At 33.2% G+C, this 24,489-nt stretch overlaps 4 protein-coding genes and 1 long non-coding RNA gene across 5 annotated transcripts; 2 read left to right on the plus strand and 3 right to left on the minus strand.

Moving 5' to 3' along the window:
* Positions 1 to 695: 695 nt before the first annotated feature.
* Positions 696 to 1,705, minus strand: LOC131615055 (protein SEED AND ROOT HAIR PROTECTIVE PROTEIN-like). The gene is made up of 2 exons (XM_058886570.1): positions 1,434 to 1,705; positions 696 to 1,220 (listed from the first exon to the last, which is right to left on the minus strand). Exons 1-2 carry the CDS (start codon positions 1,648 to 1,650, stop codon positions 883 to 885), a joined length of 555 nt encoding a protein of 184 aa, XP_058742553.1. The 5' UTR covers positions 1,651 to 1,705; the 3' UTR covers positions 696 to 882.
* A 2,490-nt stretch (positions 1,706 to 4,195) lies between these two features.
* On the minus strand, positions 4,196 to 5,769 carry LOC131615062 (proline-rich protein 3-like). Its single transcript, XM_058886579.1, has 2 exons — positions 4,820 to 5,769; positions 4,196 to 4,722 (listed from the first exon to the last, which is right to left on the minus strand). The coding sequence occupies exons 1-2, from the start codon at positions 5,715 to 5,717 to the stop codon at positions 4,394 to 4,396; spliced, it is 1,227 nt and encodes a 408-aa protein (XP_058742562.1). The 5' UTR covers positions 5,718 to 5,769; the 3' UTR covers positions 4,196 to 4,393.
* A 7,267-nt stretch (positions 5,770 to 13,036) lies between these two features.
* LOC131615071 (protein SEED AND ROOT HAIR PROTECTIVE PROTEIN-like) lies at positions 13,037 to 13,810 on the minus strand. The gene is made up of 2 exons (XM_058886586.1): positions 13,576 to 13,810; positions 13,037 to 13,368 (listed from the first exon to the last, which is right to left on the minus strand). The coding sequence occupies exons 1-2, from the start codon at positions 13,790 to 13,792 to the stop codon at positions 13,067 to 13,069; spliced, it is 519 nt and encodes a 172-aa protein (XP_058742569.1). The 5' UTR covers positions 13,793 to 13,810; the 3' UTR covers positions 13,037 to 13,066.
* Positions 13,811 to 15,532: 1,722 nt separating this feature from the next.
* On the plus strand, positions 15,533 to 20,536 carry LOC131615097 (uncharacterized). Its single transcript, XR_009287678.1, has 3 exons — positions 15,533 to 15,626; positions 15,974 to 16,047; positions 20,431 to 20,536. It is a non-coding gene; the product is annotated as an uncharacterized LOC131615097 (long non-coding RNA).
* Positions 20,537 to 22,340: 1,804 nt separating this feature from the next.
* Positions 22,341 to 23,740, plus strand: LOC131615087 (uncharacterized). The gene is made up of 6 exons (XM_058886595.1): positions 22,341 to 22,616; positions 22,720 to 22,911; positions 22,998 to 23,108; positions 23,212 to 23,293; positions 23,387 to 23,482; positions 23,568 to 23,740. The coding sequence occupies exons 1-6, from the start codon at positions 22,456 to 22,458 to the stop codon at positions 23,664 to 23,666; spliced, it is 741 nt and encodes a 246-aa protein (XP_058742578.1). The 5' UTR covers positions 22,341 to 22,455; the 3' UTR covers positions 23,667 to 23,740.
* Positions 23,741 to 24,489: the final 749 nt, after the last annotated feature.

A 24,489-nucleotide genomic window follows, 5' to 3' on the forward strand; every position in this document is an offset into this window, starting at 1 on the left:
CTAAGCACCCCCTCCGATGCGAGAACCACTGCCCTATGCCCCTATGTTATCTTCGATCCATCTTGTATTGACGTGCAACCATTTCCAGGATACCAATTTCGCCTCTTCGTCAATTTTTAGATATTTGTTTCTTCATTTTGGAACATCTTTTCATTTCTAACTTTCTATATAAACCATATGCAAGCAAACCAAATTACTCTAAACTTTGCAAATGTTGTTTTGTCTCTTACTATCAGACCTTCGAACTGTTTCAAGTGCTGCCAACTTTCGCTCTGCATTGCTATTATAGCACACAACACTTTTTTAATAGCTTAATAATCAAAATTGCATCTATGGATAAATGGGAAGTCGCTAATTCAAGTTTGTGATGTTGCAATAAGATGTATTTGCAGTTGCAGCTATCTGGTGAGACGAATTTCCGAAAAAAGAAAAACAGAAATCGTGATGCTTATCGAGATACTTGGCTTCAACTCCCACTGAACGCAGTAACTGGGGCCTGGATGGTATTGCATGACGAACCTTAATTTTAGTCTTACAACACTATATTATTTATGTGCTTTATGTTTGTCATGAAGTTAAACCCTTTGAAGTTGTTCAAACTTGATTATGACAATACCCCGACTCACACCAATTTCACTTTGTGGTTTCTTAACTTTATTTGTAATTCCACACACTTCAAGTTTGAAGTTGTTCATGTTCAGTTCTGATTTTCTTTCTAAAGAACTTTTTTTCACCCTTTTGTGACAGAAGTTACATAACTTTTTCCTATATATCAGCAAATAGAAGAAAATACAGAACGAAAAACACTGATCAAACACATTTAGAAAGAAACACATTTAGAAAGAAAACAAAATGAAACCTATCTAGAAAACTTCCAATCATCTAATATCCATTGGAGATTGATTTGGGCGTTGAGGTGAATACAAAAGGTCCCACGGTATACAAATTCATCTTCTTATCATTGAGGAAGCGATAAGAATGAAGCTCGGCACCACTAATCCCTTTGTTAACGTCAGTGGGATAATTGCAATTGTTCCAAGGAGATGCGTCAAGGAAAGCTCTGCACTTCTTCAGCACCCGTTTTTCTGCAACAAGCTCTAGTTGAAACAGTGTTGCAAGGAAAAAGCCTTTTACATCGGTTGCATCACTTAAGAAAGTGAACGGTGTTGTTTCAAATCCATATTCATCAACAGCTTCACATGTTATCCTTACAACGGCTCCTACGGAAACAAGGAATCAAATAGTTTAATTATTGTCATTTTTTTTTTGGGTCTGTAGACGAATCAGTATTAATCACTAGAAGGTCATACACACAATTGTGAGTATCAGAGTTTGAATTTTGGTATTGACGTCCAATCTAGTAATTCAGAGTGAAAACTATTTTAAATGTGAAGTTTTTGATGATAAGATAGAATTAAAAGAATGTAAATTACCTTCCAGTGGAATGAGTTTAAAGTTAGATTTGCAATAAACAAGACCTTGAATGCCAATATTGTTGGAGAAAAGTTTTTCTGTGAAATTTGGTTTCTTGGTCACTACTTGTTTTTTGGTGCCATAGTCATTGCCACTAACATAACCAGAACTACATGGGATTAACATGGATATGATCACAAGCATGAAAGCCAGAAAATAGATATTTATAAAAGCCATTATTATATCTCAAGTAACGTTGAAAACAAGTTGAGTTCACAAAATATTAAAGAGAATGAATTAGAGATGACTAATTTATACACATGAATTAATGCAGGGAATTTTCTTTTTTTTTTGGCTTAAAAAAAAAAGAAAATAATAAAGAACAATGCATATGTACATAGAACGATAATAATAAAGAATATTATAGGAAGTAGGATATGACATGGGTGCACGACTATTGCATGTCGTAAACAAAACAATTATTGATTTGTATCTTGAACTACATGACAGCTAGGTTAACATATATTTTCAATCATTAGACAAACAATAATGGTGTTCTTCCACCAAAAGATACACTACACCATATTCATATTTCTATTATTTAAAAAATATACAATTTTTTAAAATTTTTATTTGGAATTAAGGAAGACTAATATAAAATTGTGTGATTAACTAACATCATCATTTTATTAACTAACATTTTACATTTCATTAATCAATTTTGTTTTATTACTAACAATTATTTTTAATATCTGGGCTATGATTATCCAACTTTATCACTTCATTAATCAATATTTTATATTTCATTAACCAATATTTAATATCTCATTAATCAACTTTTTTAATGTACAAAAAATTATTTTTAATTCTGAGCAATTATTAAACAAATAATGAACAATATTAACCAACATTTTACATATCATTAACCAACTTTTTATTCATGCACTTTTGATGTCGCTATTCACGGTTATTGTTCACATTCATATCACTATTTATGGTACTTTTCATGTCAATGTTTAATATTCACCGTATTTATAAACAGTGAATACAATGGAGGTATAAGAATAACATTGTGGTTCAACAAAATATTAAAATATTAATGTACACGAATAGTAGAATGTTGTTTATTTATCTTCATTTGTTATTTTAAGTATTGTTTCATTCTTTTTTCATACAATATGAATTTCACCTATGTGAATTTCAAGATGGTGTCGTCTCAAAGTGAGCTATGAGACTGTAATTTCTTGAAGAAGAGTTCCAACAGTGGTGACAACCTAATCTAACGTTAATAAAACATTAGCCTTAAGATTTTCAATAGGTAACAGCAAGCTATTGATTTGGATGTTTGTGCGACATTATAATGTTGACTATTGCATATTGAGGGTTGAGTTTTTCAAACTCTTAATGAATTTCAATATCGAGAATGCACATCTCAAGAAATATAGATACAATATGAACTTCACCTATGTAGATTTCAAGATGGTGTTGTCTCAAAGTGAGAATTGGAATTTCTCTCTCGAAAAATTCACGAAATAAGAAAAGCACGTGATCTTAAATAGTGTTAGGGAAGAGATGTAGGCGAATAACCATAAAAGAGTGTGTGGAAGGTAACGTCGGTCTAATCACAAAGGATAACGTCTTAATGCATTGCTACCTAAAATTCTGATATGTTGTCTTTACTAAGGTTAAGTTCAAACCTAAAAATACTTATTTGTATTAACATTATTTGTTTCTCTTTTTTTAGAGTTGATCTAGTGGTTATTAAAATAGGTGGGGATTGTTGTAATTAATAATAATTAATAACTATGGATGTGTTCTAAAATGACAAAAAAATATGCAAGTGAATGTTGTTTTTTGAATTTGAAATAGACAATGCTTCGTGAAGTGTTGCAATAGAGAGTTTGTTTTTTAATTCAAAAATAGGCAATAGTCCATGAAGTGTTGTAAATGCGGTTATAAATAGACAATGTTTTTGAAGTTTAGCGGTAAACAAAAAATTACAACACTCAATAAAAAGTGTTGCTGAAATTGTGTATTTCATCGATGATCGCAATTTTATGAAACAACACTACTATAAATTCATAATTCGGAATTTAGAAAAAATAATACCAAAAGTACATTTTCTTCACAAAAATTTTATATTTCATTTTTCCTATATTCGAGTTTTTCCAGGTCTTATGCAAATTCGAAATAGGCTAAATTATCGTGAATATTCCTGCTCTCGAATCTAAGACAACTTGAGAGTGTTTTAAATCCTATAAAAAAATAATTCGTTCACGATTTTAAACTCGATCAATTTATTTTACAATTAATTTTCTATCCATAACTTCAAAACATTACAGATTTTAAAATAAAAATGGAGTCACGATGCCTCCTATCGGAGCCCATAAAAAGATAAAATGGACTGTCAAAAAATATCTGTCTTTCAATATAATGTTGTAATTAAATGGTAGAGGGATTTGTAAGTAGATTTTAGGAGTTTGAGGTTTTTTTTTAAAAAACTCTTATCATAGATACGGGTTATTGATTCATATCTTGCTCCGTTTTTGAGTTTTTATACAACACAAGACTCTTACTCAGTAACCTTCACACACTAAGAGGTTGTAATTTCAATAATTATCTAATAAAACTACTCTTTTTTTTTAAACTAAGTTAAACCACTAATTCATAGAAACAGTTGTTAGCTGAACCAAAAAAAGAGGAAAGTCTTGTAAAAAAAAAAAAAATAGAGGAAATAGTATATACAGTACACAAATATGAAGAAATAAATGAAGTTTGGCTCATAAATGAACCATGTTTTCTTTATATATATCAAAATCAATAACCAACCAATTGTGAAAATTGAACAATTAACAAAACATTATAATAGAAAACCCAAATTAATAAATAATAAATAAAAGACAAGAAATCATCGTAGAACTTTGCAGTCATTTTGCAGCCATGTTTATCTCACTTTCTTTGGCAAACAAGCTGATATGTCTTAATAACCAGGGACTGATTTAGCTTGTGAGGTACAGAAGAAAGGTGCCACAGAGTACAATTTGAACTTGTTGTCAAGAAGACGATAAGATGAAAGAGGAGCACCACTTATTCCATGATTCACGTCTGTGGGAACTTTACATGTCTCTAATGGAGAACTCTCTAGGTATGCTTTGCATTCATTAATCTTCAATTTTGATCCTAGCCCAGGTAATGACAGTGTAACATAGAAATAACCTTTACTATCTGTTACATGACTGAACACTGTTATAGGACCTGTCTCGTATCCAAGCTCATTCACACATTCACATTTAACTCGTGCAACAGCTCCTGCATGACTCAAAAATAGTAAGTTTATATAAATGATTGTTCGATTTCTTATATAAAAGAAATATAGCCAAATAGAGTTGTAAGTGAAAAAAATTACCTTGAATTGGGTAATAGTTGGACCCGGATTTGCATAAAACTGTTCCTTGGACACCAATGACTGTAGGCAATTGCACTTGGTAGCTTTCTTTTGGTTTTGGAGCTTCATAATATGGCTTTGTTGGGAGTGGTATATAATCTGTATCGAGTTTGGGTTTCTCAGTTTTTGGTGTTGGAACATACTCATAACTTGTTTTGGGTTTGGGAGTTTCGTATTCTGGTTTGGTAGGGTTTGGTTTGTAAGTTTCTTCAGACTTTGGTTTTTCAATCTTTGGGGTTGGACTATATCCATAGTCTGTTTTGGGTTTAGAAACTTTGTAGTCTGGTTTTGTTGGATTTTGTGTGTAAGGTGTTGTAGATTTAGGTTTCTCAACCTTTGGAGTTGGACCATATCCATAATCAGTGTTGGATTTGGAAATTTCATTGTATGGTTTTGGAGGATTTGGTGTGTAAGCTTCTTCAGATTTGTGATTCTCATTCTTTGGAGTTGGACCATATCCATAATTTGTTTCAGGTTTGGGAGCTTCATAGTCCGGTTTTGTGGAGTGTTTGTAATATAATTCATGTTCAGGTTTCTCTATATTTGGAACCGGACTATATCTATAGTTTACTTTGGGTTTGGGAACTCTATAGTTTGGTTTTGTGAAATGTGGTTCGTAATCTGTATCAGGTTTGGGTTTCCCAATTTCTGAAGTTAAACTATACTCAAAATCTATTTTGGATTTATAAGCATCATAGTTTGGTTTGGTAGAGTATGGTTTATTATCAACTTCAGTTTCGGGTTTGGACTTCTCAGTGTTTTGGGTTGAACCATATTCATAATCTGTTGCGGAGGCAACAGCCAGAAACGTAAGAACAAAGATAGAGGTGGTGAAAATCAGTTTATGATAAGCCATCATAAATTAACCTCTTTGTAATGTTTTAGTAAAGGGTTAGTGAACAAATGCTTCAAAGTAGTGATGATGTAGTACTAAACCTAATACCATAGCTATTTATAGAGAATAATGTTTGTCTAACAAAAATACCTAATGAATTATGAAGTCTTTGAATAATTTAACGATCAAGATAATTGGTTGCACGATTTGGCTTATAACTCACAATTTTTTTGGGTCTATAGAACGTGTTTGCATCGCATTTCATAATTTGCATGGTGTTTCCTTTCAAGATATGCTTAAGCACCACAATGTACGACTAGGCCCATACCTAATTAGTAGAGAACATGTCTTGCTTTATAGTTTAATACACTTATAGCAATTTCAATGGCTGATCACTTAAGTTAAACAATTTGGATTTCACAACAATGCATATTATAATAAATAATTAATAAGAAGTAGTGTATGACATGGATGCACGATAAAAACATGAATTGCATGCCCGAAACCATTATTGGAAGACATTACTACTACATATGGGCAGCTTGCTTGGCATTATTTTCAATCATAATCATTAAGATTATAGATAATTTATCAAACATTCTATAAAATTCAATCATATAAAAATTTATAATTATAACAAAAAGTGGATCTATAAAAATTATAGAGCAGAATATGGATCTATAAATAATTTATCAAACATTATATATATATATATATATATATATATATATATATATATATATATATATATATATATATATATATATATATATATATATATATATATATATATATATATATATATATATATATATATATATATATATATATATATATGAGGAGGGTTATATATACTCCAAATCTTAACCATTGATTTTCATTAATCTAACGGTTTTAATTGATCATTTAATTTAATTATTTTTGGAAATATTTTTTTAAATAAAACTTTAATTAAAACCGTTGGATTAATGATAATCAATAGTTATGATTTGGAGTAAGTGTTGAACACTTACTCTTGGAGTCAATATAACCCTCCTCATATATATATATATATATATATATATATATATATATATATATATATATATATATATATATATATATATATATATATATATATATATATATATATATATATATATATATATATATATATAACGAAAAATAAATCAGTTATATGAGAACGTGAAAATTTAATATAATTATTGGATTTAAATTAATGGTTGAGATTAAAAGATATATTTAAAATTTGATTAAAGATTTCTCTTTCCTCTTAAAAGCATCCAATTTTTTAAATTTTTGATACATGATTAAGTAAAAACCACAATTTAATCTCAATTTTTCCTTTTAAATTTGATAGTTCTTATTCATTTTCACATTCTCATATAAGTAATTAAATGTGAAGAGAAAAAACTATTATTTATTATTTTTAATGAGATGAATTAATGGTGAGAATATGGAGTAAGTTGTAATAACTTATTATTTGAGTAATATTATTCCTCCTTTTATATATATATTTATATAATACGGAACCAGAACTTTTGTGTAGTGGGGGCATTATTTATAAGAATATATCTTAAATAAACTTATTATTTTTATATATGATTTTAGAAGATATTTTAAGATAAGCATCTTAAATATTTTTTATTTTTAGTTAAAATAATAGTGATTAATAAAAAATTATTCTTTATTATCCAAGATCTAAAATTAATTGGCTAAAATCTTAAAATTAATAAAATAGAGTTTAAATAAATTAATATCACACTACCTGCTAACAAAATTTGAAGTATAAAATTTTGGTGGACATTTTATTAAAGAAACTGTTTTTTTAAATATAGTTTAGACTATTATACTTCTTATTTACAAAAAAACTACTATATATACTTCTAAAATCTATAGAATAAAAGATATATTGTTGAAATTATAGTGGGGGCAAGTGACCCCATAGCTACCTATGTTGCTCCGTCCATATATATATATATATTACAAGGGTTACTCAATCCACAGTACAAGAATGTCACTCTTACAATTGCCAGGCCCAATACATTAACTAGATAAACACCTCCCAAAATGAGTATACTAATTCAACCATCGGTGAGCAACTTGTCCCTTGAACTTAGCTTGGTACCAGTCCTATGACAAAACTTTGAACCTATCAAGATAAACATCTCTCCCAAAAATTCACCTTTGAAAAATATATTGTTTCTACTAAACCATATGGCCCAGCATACTGTAGCCTAGAAAAAACATAAGAGTTTCTCTTTGAATTTCCTTTTAATCAAATAATAGAATTGTTTTAAGTGTGAGGTTATTAACTCTTGCTCTACCAGCTCTACTATGCCTATCCAACAAATCATCTTCGTCCATTCCTGTTTAGTTACTGAAAAGTCTATTAAAAGATGAATATCATCTTCCTCTGCTTCAAGACACAAAGGACACACCAAGTTATGACTTCTATTGAGGACCCCTCTCCTTGCCAGCTCGATTTTAGTTAGTAGTCTATCATGAAACAATATCCAACCAAATAAATATACTTTTCTTAGCACCTTTGTTCGATAAAATTTTTAGCCCTCTTAAATTCTCTTAATCAACATAACTATCCGAGTTGCACATATCTCAGACAATGCGTCATAACTGCTCTTGGTAGAAAAGCCATGACTATTTTTCACAAAACAAAACAATCTTCTAACTCGATTCAGGCTTAACCATATATAGTATAGCTCATCCAATTGACGACCTTCTTCTTCATTGAGATCCTCCTTAACCGATGTTCAGAGGAATAGGGTTAACCAATTAACTACCTTGTCATTATGTGTTGTTCAAAGATCAGTGTCTTAACATCTCTTAGGACATCTGAGATCTAAATACCAGAATTTCAATTGGTATTAGAGCAGGCATCCTGCTCTAACTTTGGGTGAGATTCAGAGAAGATATTTTCTGGTACAATGGACAGGGAAGGAGGAGGATTTGTGAATAGACCACCTATTCTTAATGGAACGAATTATGACTATTGAAAAGCTCGTACGATGGCTTTTATTAAGTCCATGGACAAAAAGGCATGGAGAGTTATGGTCAAAGGATGGAGTCCCCCACTCGCTAAAGACAAGGATGGTAAGTTTACTGACCTACCAGAGGAAGACTGGAATGGACAAGAACATCTTCAAGCTAATAAGTGGTTGTACTGTTGCCAAAGATGCTTGGAAAATTTTGAAGATTGCTCATGAAGGAACCTCTAAGGTAAAGATGTCAATACTTCAACTTCTTACCACTAAGTTTGAGAACTTAAGAATGAAAGAAGATGAGAGTATTCATGACTTTCACATGAATATTATTGAAATAGCCAATGCCTCTGATGCACTTAGGGAAAAGATGTCAGATGCCAAGATGGTCTGAAAAATTCTCAAATCTCTTCCTAAAAGCTTTGACATGAAGGTCACTGTTATTGAAGAAGCTCAGGATATAAACAGCATGAAGGAATTGGCTTGCAAAATTAGCACCTCAACGTCCAATCTAATAAAAAATAAAAAATAATATACGAGTGTAAGTTCGAATCATGTCTCTTCTTTATGTTGTGTCCTTTATGCATGATAGTTTAGTTGAGTATTTCAAATTATGTATAGATTTTTTTTATTGAACCTCTGTCGACTTAAAACAAATTTAAATTGAAAAAAAAATAAAAATTTTAATTTGTTCAAAATACTGATAAGAATAAATAATAAAATGTATAAATACAAATTAGTTTTATTAGTTTTATTTAGTTTGTAGTATTATTGGGTTCGAGTACGGGTTTGGGTGCCGATTTCGAATGCGAGTTTGGGTAGCGTGAAACTCGCACCCGACCCGACCTATTGTCATCCCTAGGCTTTTTCTCATCGGGTAGTGTAACATCCCGATTTTATTAGTATTTTTTATTAATTATATTAGTAATTATATTATTTGGTGTTTTTAATAATTAATTATTTAGTTACTATGTGATATAATAATTATTTGATTATGTGTTTAATTGTGCTATTTATGTTAATTGAGTTATTAGAGAGATATAACTAATTGGGCCTAAGTGTTATAATTATGATACTAGAAAGATTATGGGTTAAGCCCAATTAAGAAAAGAGGGATAGTAAGAGAGTTGGAGTTTTAGAGAATTGTTTCATAACTTTCATTTGGAAAAAGAGGAGATAGAGAGAAGAATAGAAGAAAGAAGAGAAAGAGCAGAGGGAAGTAGATTCTTGAAGAGGGTGGACTAGAGATTCAAGGTAAGGGTTAGAATCCAAATTATTGTAGGCTTATGTAATTGGGTAATGATTGTGTGTAAAGATATGCTATGTGTATGATCTCCTATTCTCTCGATTTCATAGATTTTCACATGTTAGAGTTTATGTTGAATTCAAGGGATTTATGCTATTAATCATGTTTGATGATGTTTGTATGTTAATCATGTTTGATGATGTTTGCTATCTGGTGTCATCCGTCGGGCGAGCGTTGGGCAAGTGAGCTTTTTTTGTGGTCACGCTACTGACTTGGAGCGTCGGGCGAAGGATTTCTTTTGTCGGGCGAAAATGCCCTATTTTATGAAACTTCAAAATGTCATAACTTTTGATCTGTAACTCTTTTTATGTGTCGTTCGAAGCGTTAGGAAGCTAATGTAATTATCTATATGATAGGATAGAGTATGCTAGCATTTGATGAATTAATTATGATGTTGTTGTGTGAATAACTTATGATTATTCTTATGCGTTTTGTGATTTGGTGAATGACGGTGCAATACAAGTTATGTGATGAATTATGGATAACAAGTAATTAAGTTTGTGTGCATTATGATTGATAAATTGTGGATAGCATTAGTGGATATGTTATGGATATGATATTCGTGACATGTATGCTTTCATTAAGAAGTTGAATTAACTGTGTCCTGTCGTTACTTGATTGTGAACTATGATGTTTGTTGTTAATATGATGAATTTGTTGTTGTTGTTGTTGTTGACCCTATGGTCAATGTTGATAAGTTGTATTGTGTTAATTATGAAGTGAATATTTTTGTATGTTGATACGACATAAAGATGTGATTGAGATGTGATAAGTTACTATAATAGTAATGATATGGTTGTTGCCATGGAACCTTGGCATTATGTTGATGTTGTTTAGATGATGTTGTGATGTGTTGTTTATGTTGTATTTGTGGGTGTGCATCATTTGAGTCGCATCCATTGCATTGTTTGAGACGGCCCAAATGGCAAATGTTTGAGACGCCCCAAGTGGCAAATGTTTGAGACAGCCTTAATGGCAAATGTTTGAGACGGCCCAAGTGGAAAATGTTTGAGACGGCCCAAGTGGCAAATGTTTGAGATGGGAGTTTTACTCCAAATAGTACCACATGCATATGCATAGTATTGAGTCGCATATTGAGTTGCATTCGAGTCATTGTGATGATGAAGTGGTTGCTATGATGTGTGAATGCATATTGCGAAGTTGAATTCATTTGATATGAATTGTTGATGCGTTGTGGATGTGATATATGTGATTGAAAACATAAATGATGAGAATGTGAATATATAAGTATTAATGATATATGTGATTGAAAACGTAAATGATGAGAATGTGAATATATAAGTATTTATGATATATGTGATTGAAAACATAAATGATGAGAATGTGAATATATATGTATTAATGATATATGTGTATATGTGGAATATGTGAACCACGTTGGTTGATGATGAATACATGTGGTAAGAGATGTGATTACTTGTATACTTGAAATATGATTATACTTATATACAATTATTACTTTGTGAATGTGTTAGAAGGGTTACGTACTTAGAATCTATATGTTGGTGAAATATGATTATGTACATTGTTTGGTAATTATGTTTGATTTCTTGGAATTGTGGAGCTTTTTCGAATGAGTTAAACATGTGAATCTTGATATATTATACATGATGCGTATTTATATGAAGAGTGATGAATTCTTGGAATGTATCATTGTTGTGTATTACATTTTCTATATTATGTTTACTTATTATGATTTGAATTCTCACCATTCTGCTGATATTTCCCCTACCATGGGAAATGAGCTAGTTGTTTAGTTGTTTGGTTTTATTGTTGAATAACTATGTTGATACATGAAGAATAATTGTTGATGTTAATATGGTTTTAAGTTAAAAACATATTATGTCATCAAAGTTGATTAATGTAGTTTCGCTGCTTAATGTTAATAAAGTGAATTCATGTGGTTTTAGTTCATCCGAGCATTTGTGTTATGTATCTATGATAGCATGATATTGTTGTTAAGTTGTATCGTAATACTCCAATTGTTTGTCGAAATAGAACTTTATAACTCTGATTTTCTTAATAATTACCGGGGTAGAATTGGGGTATTACAGGTAGCCTCTGGCCAACTGAATCAACGAAAAGGATTGGAGATGTGTCAACATTAGAAGGACAAAAAATACTCTAGAAAGCAAGATTGAGAGTTGTTTCTTCATCTTAGTGTGAATGTTTCAACAATTGTGACTTGAACCAGTAGATCTGATTGTTAAAATTGTAGAAATCATGAGTTGATTCTCATGGACGGTGTTATTGTTCTTGATCAGAATGAGAGATGATTAATTAGAGAGACGATGATGTAATGTTTTATTACAATGGACTTGAGTTTCAAGTACGATGGAAAGGGAATTGGCTTGCAAAATTAGCACCTCAACGTCCAATCTAATAAAAAAATTATAAATAATATATGAGTGTAAGTTTGAATCATGTCTCTTCTTTATTTTGTGTCCTTTATGCATGATAGTTTAGTTGAGTATTTCATATTATATATAGATTTTTTTATTGAACCTCAGTCGACTTAAAACTAGTTTAAATTTAAAAAAATAAAAATTTTAATTTGTTCAAAATACTGATAAGAATAAATAATCAAATGTATAAATACAAATTAATTTTATTAGTTTTATGTAGTTTGTAGTATTTTAAATCTGGAAAATACTTAGATAAAACCCACAAAGAGAAAATAAAAGGATAAGATGGTCATCGCAACCAAATTAGGGTTCGGGAGTCGGTTAAGCAAGGGGAAGGTATTAGCACCCCTCACCTCCATCGTACTCGATGGGACCCATTTAGTTAGTTTTGTGTTTGAGTGTTAGCGTAATGTTTGTGTTCTTTAGCTTATTAATCGAGAAAAAGATAAAAGAAAGAGTTTTTAGGTTTTTTATTATTAAGAGGAAAAAAGAAAATATTTTTTATTATTATGCTCGCCAAGACGTTTGTATCTTGTGCCTACGTATTCCCTAGTGCAATGGGAAAGTCAGAGCAATCGTAGTTCGGAGTAAGAACCATGAAAGGTTTGTTGGTTGATTTTAGCGAGAGGTACTCGATCGCTTTCAAATGGAAATACTACGCGCACATGGATATGAGATCACTACAAGAAGGAAAGGATAAGAATGAAGCTCGGCACCACTAATCCCTTTGTTAACGTCAGTGGGATAATTGCAGTTGTTCGAAGGAGATGCGTCAAGGAAAGCTCTGCACTCTTTCAGTACCCGTTTTTCTGCAACGAGCTCTAGTTGAAACAATGTTGCAAGGAAAAAGCCTTTTACATCGGTTGCATCACTTAAGAAAGTGAACGGTGTTGTTTCAAATCCATATTCATCAACAGCTTCACATGTTATCCTTACAACGGCTCCTACAGAAACAAGGAATCAAATAGTTTAATCATTGTTAATTTTTTTTGGGTCCATAAGCGAATCAGTAATAATCACTAGAAAGTCATACACACAATTAAAAGTATCAGAGTTTGAATTTTGATGATGACGTCCAATCTAGTAATTCAGAGTGAAAACTATTTTAAATGTTAAATTTTTTATGATAAGATAAAAAGAATGTAAATTACCTTCCAGTGGAATGAGTTTAGAGTCAGATTTGCAATAAACAAGACCTTGAATGCCAATATTGTTGGAGAAAAGTTTTTCTGTGAAATTTGGTTTCTTGGTCACAACTTGTTTTTTGGTGCCATAGTCATTGCCACTAACATAACCAGAACTACATGGGATTAACATGGATATGATCAGAAGCATGAAAGCCAGAAAATAGATATTTGTAAAAGCCATTATTATATTTCAAGAAACGTTGAAAACAAGTTGAGTTCACAAAATATTAAAGAGAATGAATTAGAGATGACTAATTTATACACATGAGCTAATGCGGGGAATTTTCTTGAACAATGCATATGTACGTAGAACGATAATAATAAATAATATTATAGGAAGTAGGATATGACATGGGTGCACGACTATTGCATGTCGTAAACAAAACAATTATTGATTTGTATCTTCAACTACATGGCAGCTAGGTTAACATATATTTTCAATCATTAGACAAACAATAATGGCGTTCTTCCACCAAAAGATACACTACACCATATTCATATTTCTATTATTTAAAAAATATACAATTTTTTTTTTAATTTTTATTTGGAATTAAGGAAGACCCATATAAAATTGTGTGATTAACTAACATCATCATTTTATTAACTAATATTTTACATTTCATTAATCAATTTTGTTTTATTATTAAAAATTATTTTTAATATCTAGGCTATGATTATCCAACTTTATCACTTCATTAACCAATATTTTATATTTCATTAACCAACATTTTATATTTCATTAATCAATTTTTTTAATCTACAAAAAATCACTACGCCAAAATTGGCTTTTAACAGCACACCTACGACAGCGCTTATGCCCAAAAGCGCTTTGGTAGGTTTGTCTAAAAACAAAATAAAAAATCACGCTAGAAAAGCGCTCTTATAGGGGGGGGTAATGAAAGCGCTTTTCAAAAGCGCTCTTATAGGGGGGGAATGAAAGCGCTTTTTAAAAGCGCTCTTATAGGGGGTAGGTATGAAAGCGCTTTCTAAAGGCGCTCTTATAGGATGGGGTATGACAGCGCTTTTGAAAAGCGCTCTTGTAGGGCTGGGTATGAAAGCGCTTCTGAAAAGCGCTCTTGTAGCCCTGATTAAATTTTTCATAAAACACAGACACGCTAATTTTTTCCAGAAACACGCTATTTTTTCAGAAACAGTCTTCTTCTTCCTCGCAAGTTCTCAACCAGTACTCCTCCTCTCACTCCCTCCGCCGTTCTCAACCACTCCCCGTCCCTCCGTCGTCGTCTCACTCTCACGCCACCGCCGCCGCCGCTGCCGCCGCCGGTCTGTGGGATTTTAGGGTTTTCTTGGTCAAAATCAACACTTCTTGCTTCATCCAACCCATTATTAAGGTACATATATGAATGATTTTATTTGCAATTGATTATATGAATCAACTGATTTGGGTTTGATATTTTAGAAATTTGTATGATACTTTGCTACGGATACTTTGCTAAGGTACACATATGGATGATTTTAGAAATTTCTGTTGCATGAACTGAATCAACTCATAATGAATTTTTTTAGTCTGGTTTTTAATCCTTTAACAAAAATATAGAGAAATGAATATTGTTTGTGTTTGATAAAATATAGAGAAATAGATATTATTAATAAGAAACACCACCATCCTTTACCCAAATTTCTTTGATAAAATTTTGTTTTTGCAAATGACTAGTTTAGTAGCCATTTCATTAATTAATCATTTTCATCCAATATAATCTCTTAAAGATACTTATTTGAAAAGGTAGAGACAATAACTCACTTAGTAGTATGTAGTTTGTAGAGGTGAGGTGACTTTATGAATAAACATGGAAGGAAGAAAAATTAACCTATGAATTAAAAATGGTGCTTTTTATCTCCAGTTGTGAAACTGCTCTTTATCTCCTATTCTTTAAGGTGCAGCTAATTTGATTTCTAATTTGTTTTTTTTAGGTGCAGGCTTTGCGTCTTTCTTTGACAGTTAGAAACACGATAGTGTCATTTCACGTTGGTCTAGAGCTAGAATAAGACTTGCTAAGGTAAGATACTGGATAATAGTTAATGTTCTCACTAAATGATGTTATGCTATGTATATGGTGCTAATTATTTTTCTTGTGTTTGAGAAGAGGAACACAAAAGTTAGTGTTATTTTTTTTAGTACTCATGTTCATGTCTTCCATTGATGCTATGCTATGCTATGTATATGTGCTAATTATTTTTCTTGTGTTTGCTTCTGAATTAAGGACTTGTTGATTCATGAATCTTTGAATCTTTGAATTGGTCATATTAGCAAGATTCATATATTATTCAATTGTATTAAGTATCTAAGGTAGTAGTAATGTATTCTATTATACGATGACTTATGATTGCCTCTTTGTATCTGCAGAATCTGAATCTCTAAAAGAAAATTGCTTAACCTTGTTCCCAATATATCACCACTCTTCTTTCTCCTTAGTTCAGGTTTGTGCTCTTAACTATACTTAAGTATACTTAAGTTAGGTTGTTATGCTTCAGGTTTTGTTGACTTATTGGAACAATGTTTCGTGAGGTTTTATATAAAAGTATAAGTTTTGAAGTTCTACTGTTATTTTGATTACATGAAAACTTTGGCATACTATTTCGTGAGGTATATTTATATATTTACTTATTTGTGGGATTGAGAATGAAAATGCTATCTTTATTCTAAACCATGATCGTTGTGCACTATGAGCATGTTTGAATGTAATACAAACATTTCAACTCTTCCTCTTGCTATTTTGTAACTTGGTTTATGGAATTCTACAAGTTTTGAAATGGATTGAACTATATTAAAACATGCTCATATATTAAATTGACTTTAAGAGATAAGAAGGAAATATCTATATTTATTTCTGAAATGAAGTGAGATGGGAAACATTCACATTATTCTCTTTCAAATTTTACATTATTCTCTTTCAAATTTTTACTAGTGATTTCATTTTCAACCAGTTTTTTGGTTTGTGGACTTATATTACCTTGAAATAAGGTAATGTCTTCTTTAAGAAATCGGGTATTCTGATTAGGTATTCTATTATGATGATAGCTATTTATTATCTTGACAGAATTCCTTAGTACCTGATAGAGAAACCAAGTAGCATTTGTTTAGCTTAATTAAGTCATGGATAAGACATGGATGAGATCAAACCGATTGTCGAAAGAGTACGAGAAAGGGGTATGGGAATTCGTTGAGTTTGCGGTTAAGCACTCCGAAGACCCGCTTCGAATGCCGTGTCCTTGCTTGGGTTGCTGTTATGGGGATAAGGTTGACGGGAAACAGTTGGGATCCCATTTGCTACGGTTTGGAATTGATAGAAGTTATACATGTTGGACAATGCATGGTGAGAAAAGTAACGGGAATGCTGGGTCGAGTTGTAATAGGAAGTATGCTTCAAACGACGATTGCACAGACACATACGATTGCGATCGAGTCGAAGAGATTGCAGAAGCGCTTGAAGAAGATCTTGCGGATTGTCCCAAAATGTTTGAGAGGTTGGTAAGCGATGCAGAGAAACCGTTGTATGATGGTTGTTCAAAATTCACAAGATTGTCTGCGGTGTTAAAGTTGTACAACTTAAAGGCGGACAATGGATGGTCGGATAAAAGTTTCACAGAGTTATTAGCCCTTATGAAAGATATGCTACCAGAGGATAATGTTCTTCCCAATCGAACGTATGAAGCCAAAAAGATGTTGTCCTCTATTGGCATGAGCTATGATAAGATACATGCATGTCCAAACGATTGCGTTTTGTTTCGAAACGAGTATGCAGCGTTGAATGAGTGTCCTAAATGTGGTGCCCCTCGATATAAGAAAAAGTTGTCTCCTGCTAAAGTCTTATGGTATTTTCCTATAATTTCGAGATTTAGACGCATGTATCGTAGTGAGACCGATTCAAGACACTTGACTTGGCATGCAGATGAAAGAATTATTGATGGAAAGTTGCGACATCCGGCAGACTCACCACAATGGATGAAAGTTGATACTGATTATCCTGAATTTGGAAAAGAAGCAAGAAACCTTCGGTTGTCATTGTCTACTGATGGAATGAACCCGCATGGTATTCAAAGTATCTCGCATAGCACATGGCCTGTGATTCTTATGATCTATAACCTACCTCCGTGGCTATGTATGAAGCGTAAGTACATGATGTTATCAATGCTAATTTCTGGGCCTAAACAACCAGGGAATGACATAGATGTATACTTGGCACCGTTAATCGAAGATTTAAAGTTTTTGTGGGACAACGGTGTGGAGGTTTACGATGGGTATAGGAAGGAAAGTTTCAACTTGAGGGCGATGTTGTTTGGAACAATTAATGATTTTCCAGCATACGGAAATTTATCCGGGTACAGCAATAAAGGTCAAAAGGCGTGTCCCGTTTGTGAAGATGAAACCGATACGACACGATTGGATCTTTGTCAGAAGAATGTCTTTCTCGATCATCGTAGATTCTTAAATTCTAATCATCACTACCGTGGGTGGAGAAAAGCATTCAACGGAAAGGCCGAACATGGTACAGCCCCGCCTTTTTTGTCAGGTGATCAAATTTTTGAAAAGGTGAAAGATGTGAGCACTCAGTTTGGCAAGCCTTTTGCACATTCACTTGTCAAGGGTGGGTGGAAGAAGAAGTCCATTTTTTTTGAACTTCCATATTGGAAGTCGTTGTACGTAAGACATTTCCTGGATGTTATGCATATTGAAAAAAATGTATTTGACAGCGTTATAGGTACGTTACTCAATATACCAGGAAAGTCTAAGGATGGCGTTAACATAAGGAATGACATGGTAAACATGGGGATGAGAACTGAATTGAGACCCGTGACGAAAGGAAGACGAACATATCTGCCACCTGCTGTTTACACTCTATCTAGAAAGGAGAAGAAAACATTGTGTAAGTTCCTCAGTGAAGTTAAAGTTCCAGAAGGCTACTCTTCAGATATTGGAAGACTTGTGTCCATGAAAGACCTCAAGTTAAAGAGTTTGAAGACGCATGATTGTCATGTTATAATGGAACATTTTTTACCAATAGGTATACGTTCTATTCTGCCAGAAAAAGTAAGAAGCGCAATAACTAAGCTGTGTTTCTTCTTCAGGTCAATTTGCAGTAAGGTGGTCGATCCCGCGATCTTACCAACATTGCAAAAAGAGATAGTTGTTACTTTATGTGATCTTGAAATGTATTTTCCTCCCTCGTTTTTTGACATAATGGTTCATCTAGTCGTTCATCTTGTGAAAGAGACACAATTGTGCGGACCAGCTTATATGAGATGGATGTACCCTGCTGAACGTTATATGAAAATATTAAAAGGGTACGTGAAAAACAGAAGTCGACCGGAGGGTTGTATTGCCGAACGATACGTTGTTGAAGAAGCGGTTGAATTTTGTACTGAATATCTGTCAAATGTTCAATCAATTGGACTCCCCAAATCTCATATTGTCGAAAAAAAGAAGGAAAAAGGCTAATTGGAAATAAAGTTGTGACAGTATCAATGGTCGAACGGGATCAAGCGCACTTGTATGTTCTGCACAATGAGATTGAGGTTGAGCCGTATGTTGAAATGCACAAGGTTGTTCTCCGAGATTTAAATCCAAATAGAAATGAGAACTGGATAGTACGAGAGCACAATCGAAGTTTCATACCATGGTTTAGGGATCATATTTATTCAAAGTATCGTTCAGATCCTGCTTCAGTAACAGAAAGGTTGAGATGTTTAGCCTATGGTCCAAGTGTAATTGTGCTTTCTTATAGCGCATACGCAATTAATGGATACACATTTTATACCAAAGAACAGGATGATAAAAGTACTATGCAAAATAGTGGTGTTACCTTGGTAGCTGAAGCAATGCACATATCAAGTGCGAATGACTTAAATCCGAAATTTGCAAATTTGTCATATTTTGGGGTTATCGAGCGCATTTTGGTGTTTGATTACGCGAAGTTTCAGATTCCTGTATTTGGTTGCAAGTGGGTTGAAAATAATAGTGGCATACGAATGGATAAGTCAGGATTTTTGCAAGTGGATCTCAATAGGGTAGGGTACAAAGATGAGCCTTTCATTTTAGCCTCTCAAGCTAAACAAGTGTTCTATGTCAATGATCCGACAAGTACGAAATGGTCTATAGTGCTTTTATCTAACAAAATAGTATATGAAAACATTGAAGATCAAGGTGATATTGGTGTTGGCATTGAATCTTGTACAAGAAACGATCATAATGAGAATGAATCTTGTACTAGAAATGATCATAATGAGGGTATTTGGATCAATCCAACCGTCCGCGTTGTTAAGAGACGCGTAGAACACAATCCTACAAAGAAAAGAAAGAGACGTTAGTGATAAAGGTAATAGTATACATATTCCGACTAATTTGTTTTATTCAATTTGTACCGATTGTTTTAATCAATAGTATAGTACTTATTCAATTTTGGTGCATATTCTCGTTTTGTACATAACTTTTGAACCATGTATCCGTTTGTCGACTTCTTTACATGTAACTATACTATTTTGACGATTCCGGAGCTGCTCATGCACTTATATGTTCATTTCGGGACTGTTTTTTTATCGGTTTTGCTTCTGCCCGTAATCAAAAGTCGGGCTTAGGGTCTGAATTTCGGAAAACCGACTTTATTTTTGAGTCCGTGGGGATGTTTTACCATAGCCATGTAAATTTCGTTCAATTCCGACAACTTTATTTTTTGACGCTTATTTTGATTTGTACCGATTTCGTTTCCGATTTACTTGTACATGCATGGTTTGACTTCCATTTTACTTGTATAGATTGTTAGCTTATTAATAGTGTACTAATGTGCTTTAGTTTGTTTGATACAGGTTAAATGGCTCCGGATAGAGATGCTCCACCTGAAAACTCACAAGAAAGAGATGCTCAAGAAAGAGATGCCACGGATACAAATGCTCCACCTGATACTGAAGCAAAAGAAGTTGCACGAGGCATCACTATCATGAAGGGAATCGTTCGACATAGAGACCAAGGATTAGTATACCGATTGGAATGGAATTCTGATAAACAAGCAATTGGTCCTAATTCTGCAAAGTTGACAAGTTATATTGGTACACTTGTTCGTATGCATATTCCGGTCTCCGTAACTAGATGGAATATGAAAAGCGAAGACTTGGATGCGAAAAAAAAGCGATTTGGGACGAGCTTCAGGTATATATCATATATGGTTAATTGTTGTTATTATCTTGATGATAAATTGTTTAAATTACTTATACTAACACACTATGAGTATGTTTTTTTGCAGAGGACTTTTGAGATACCAGATGATCGTAGACGCTACATACTTGGTTTGGCCGGCAAAAGATATAGAGGGTGGAAAGCTTTTTTGACAAACACTTATCTTAAGGATAAAGATGGAAACTTTCTTGAAGAGGCACCGGGACGGCCAAAAAAGTATGAGATCTTCATTGGTGAAGAAGATTGGGCTAAGTTTGTTGAGCAAAGAGATGAAGATTTTCGGAAAAGGAGTGCCAAGAATAGTGCGAGAGCATCCAAACCCGCATATCCATACAAAAAAGGGCGTTTGGGATATGCACGCTTGGAGGATAAAATTGTAAGTAAATAGAAATGCGTTTTAATTAATTGTCTAAATGTGTTTTATTTGACGATTTTATCTTTTGTGTCAATGCATAGTTAGAGGAGACTAAAAGTGAGGAAACCTCACTTCCTGAACATGTGTTGTGGAGGGAAGCTCGTGTGGGCAAGGATCATGCTGTCGATCCCGAAGTTCAGAGAGTTTTTACTGAATGTGTAAGTATAATACTGTGTCTTTAATTAAATCAAATGTTTTTTAATATATAAATGATTTTTTAATGTAAATGAATTACAGGAGACCTTGTCGCAATCGGCATCCACCGGTGAGGGGAGCGTACTTAGTAGAGCACTAGATGCTCCTGAGTATCCCGGTCGGGTGAGGGGTAAGGGTCATGGTGTGACTCCAACCTCTATTTACAAGAGTCCTAGGAGAAGAAATCCTTCAAATGAAGAAGTGTTGCAAAAGTTGGCGGAATTGCAAGCACAAGTCTCTGAATTGCAAAGAGATAAAGAGGCGTATATGAGAGAAAAGTGCAACACTTCATCGGTGAAAGAAACTAGTGATAAGGCTAGTATCAACTATCAAAGGAAATTTCCCGAGGTAATTATAATTTTTTTTCCTTTTAAATTGTTCTATTTTATTAATGATAATGACTTTATATTTACTATTGGTTTAGGGCATTTCATCTTGCCAACTATACTTATCGGAACCGAGTTATCGACTAGTTGGCAAGGGAAAAGTGCACAACACTTTGGGAGATTTACTTCACCATAGACCGCTCCCGGATGGACACCTGAAAGTATCGGTGGATGTTGTAGTAGATCATGATGCGATGCTACCGGTACCTGACATGGTCTCAGAGACGACATTGCTGCGAGATGCAATAGGATCATTTGTTGCATGGCCCTCGGAGCTCATTACCATTAGTGATGAGGTATATTGAAAATGATTATGAATCATTTAGTTTTCGAATGTCAATTCTAAACCGTTTATTAATTATTTTTTACATTTTAATTTTAGACTGCTCCTATAAAACCCACAGTTAAGGGTAAAGGGATTTTACAGGAGGAGGAGTCCGTTGCATCACTAAAAGAGGTACATTTAAAGTGTTAATAATTAATCTGAATCTAAATCTGCATGATTTTATATTTTACATAACTTATATGATTTTTAGGCATCCGCTCGAGAGTCACAACAAGTGACGCAGCAAGTTCGTACCGTACCACCCACTGGTCCTCCGAAGCCAGCGGGAAAAAAAGGCGGTGCTTTTGTGCCTCGGTACCGGTCGACGCTCGCAACAATGGTTGATATGTCCGATTTGAAGGATGGTGCTTTACGTGAAATCGTTATGGATGAGAGTGTCTTCGGTATTGAATTCAAGTCACTTATTACACTTGATGACTTGGAGGAGATTTTTAAGCATGATCAACTAGGCGTCAATAACATGCACTCATACATTCGGTAATATTCCCTCATCCGATATATTATTTAATTAGTCCCACAATATAATTTATTTACACATTTCAATGAAAATAATCTAATGTTTATTATGTTTTTATTTAAGGTTGTTGTATGACAGAGTGTTGCGCGGGACTCCGTTGTCTAACAGATTCCGTTTCGTGTCTTCCGCCCACTGCAGCGGAATGGCAATTGATTCGGAACCGGAATCAGTTAGACAGCGCTTAGTAGATAGATTCATGTCCACCGGCAATACAGAATGTCTGCATCTTTGGGCGTATAATACCCGACCAGTAGGGTTAGTTTCTCATTCTTTGTTCATCTAATCTCTTTTTCTTTTGTGTATAGCAAAATTTTCATATAACCTATTGTTTTTATTTATAGAGCACACTGGTTGCTGCTTGCTATCAACCCTATAAGGGAAGTCGTGTATTATCTGAATTCGGTAAATGGTGAATGGACCAATTATCCGGCCATGAAGGACATCGTTGATTTGTAAGTGGGATCGTTCTAAATATATATTCGTGTATATTTATATATATATTTACTTATTTGTGGGATTGATCTAAACATATGCTTTTATATATTTGTTAATTAGATCAATACAAGTGTTCCGAAGTCAACGGGACGCACAGGTATCCCGAACTAAATCTAGCAACATTACTTGGATCCAAGTGCAGGTACATTATTTTTCACAATGTTGCTTATAATATATTTATGCTACTTGATAAAACAATGCACAACTATAGAATCTTATTTGTTTTTCTATGTAGTGTCCGCAACAGAAAAACAGTTACGATTGCGGATACTTTGTATTGAGGTTTATGAAAGAAATCCTTCAGGCAAATCAATTAGAGATTCCGCTCACGGTATGAATTTATAACTTAAGATAATTTCATATAATTTATTACATTTAACTAAATGTATCATTCATATTTTGTTTTTGTTTTGTAGTACCTTGACGAATTCCGTGCCGCTGGATACCCGAGACTTAAGTTGGAAGAAATAAAAGAGGATTTGTGTCATTTTTATATTAAGCGCTTTTTCATGTAGGATTTGTGTCGAATTGAAGTACTATAATATTATTGATGTTGTAATGATGTATATATATAATTTTGGATATTATAATGGTATTATATTAGTGTATATATATATTGTCTTACTGATGGCTGAAATAATATCGTCGAAAATAAATTACAGGTCGAAAATATTACAGGCTGAAAACATATTACAGGTCGAAAATATTACAGGTCGACTGGGAGGATTAAATTACAGGCTGCACATTAAAATACCTCATTTAGCTACTAAAGCGCTTTTTAAAAAAGCGCTCTTAAAGGCCCACATACTAAAGCGCTTCTTTTTAAAAGCGCTGCCAAAGATTACTAAAAAAGCAAAAAAAAAAACAACATACTAAAGCGCTTTTGTAAAAGCGCTCTTATAGGGGGGGCTATCAGAGCGCTTTTTCTGGAAAAAGCGCTCTTAAAGCCCACCCTATAAGAGCGCTTTTACAAAAGCGCTTTAGTATGTTGCGTTTTTTTTTATTTTTTACTCTCACAGGTGGGCCTATCACAGCGCTTTTCTGGAAAAAGCGCACTTAAAGGGGGGCCTACCAGAGCGCTTTTTCCTGAAAAGCGCTCTTAAAGGGGGGCCTACAAGAGCGCTTTTTCCAGAAAAGCGCTCTTATAGGGGGGCCTACCAGAACGCTTTTAAAAGCGCTTTCGTAGCCTATGCCAGCGCTGGCTTTAGCAGCGCTTTAAAGCGCTGTTAAAGCCCAAAAAAAGCGCTCTTGTAGCTGTTCCGTGTTGTAGTGAATTATTTCTAATTCTGAGCAATTATTAACCAAATAATGAACAATATTAACCAATATTTTACATAT

Source organism: Vicia villosa, linkage group LG1 (assembly GCF_029867415.1).
Source record: "Vicia villosa cultivar HV-30 ecotype Madison, WI linkage group LG1, Vvil1.0, whole genome shotgun sequence".
NCBI lineage: Eukaryota > Viridiplantae > Streptophyta > Magnoliopsida > Fabales > Fabaceae > Vicia > Vicia villosa.

Bases quoted from the DNA above. Each gene is read 5' to 3' on its own strand.
- LOC131615055 (XM_058886570.1), bottom strand. From the start codon at position 1,650: ATGGCTTTTATAAATATCTATTTTCTGGCTTTCATGCTTGTGATCATA. The intron at 1,221-1,433 runs GTAATTTACATT...TTGTTTCCGTAG, and splicing joins TAAACTCATTCCACTGGAAG to GAGCCGTTGTAAGGATAACA.
- LOC131615062 (XM_058886579.1), bottom strand. From the start codon at position 5,717: ATGATGGCTTATCATAAACTGATTTTCACCACCTCTATCTTTGTTCTT. The intron at 4,723-4,819 runs GTAATTTTTTTC...TGAGTCATGCAG, and splicing joins CAACTATTACCCAATTCAAG to GAGCTGTTGCACGAGTTAAA.
- LOC131615071 (XM_058886586.1), bottom strand. From the start codon at position 13,792: ATGGCTTTTACAAATATCTATTTTCTGGCTTTCATGCTTCTGATCATA. The intron at 13,369-13,575 runs GTAATTTACATT...TTGTTTCTGTAG, and splicing joins TAAACTCATTCCACTGGAAG to GAGCCGTTGTAAGGATAACA.
- LOC131615087 (XM_058886595.1), top strand. From the start codon at position 22,456: ATGGTTGATATGTCCGATTTGAAGGATGGTGCTTTACGTGAAATCGTT. The intron at 22,617-22,719 runs GTAATATTCCCT...TTTTTATTTAAG, and splicing joins AACATGCACTCATACATTCG to GTTGTTGTATGACAGAGTGT. The intron at 22,912-22,997 runs GTTAGTTTCTCA...TTTTATTTATAG, and splicing joins TATAATACCCGACCAGTAGG to AGCACACTGGTTGCTGCTTG.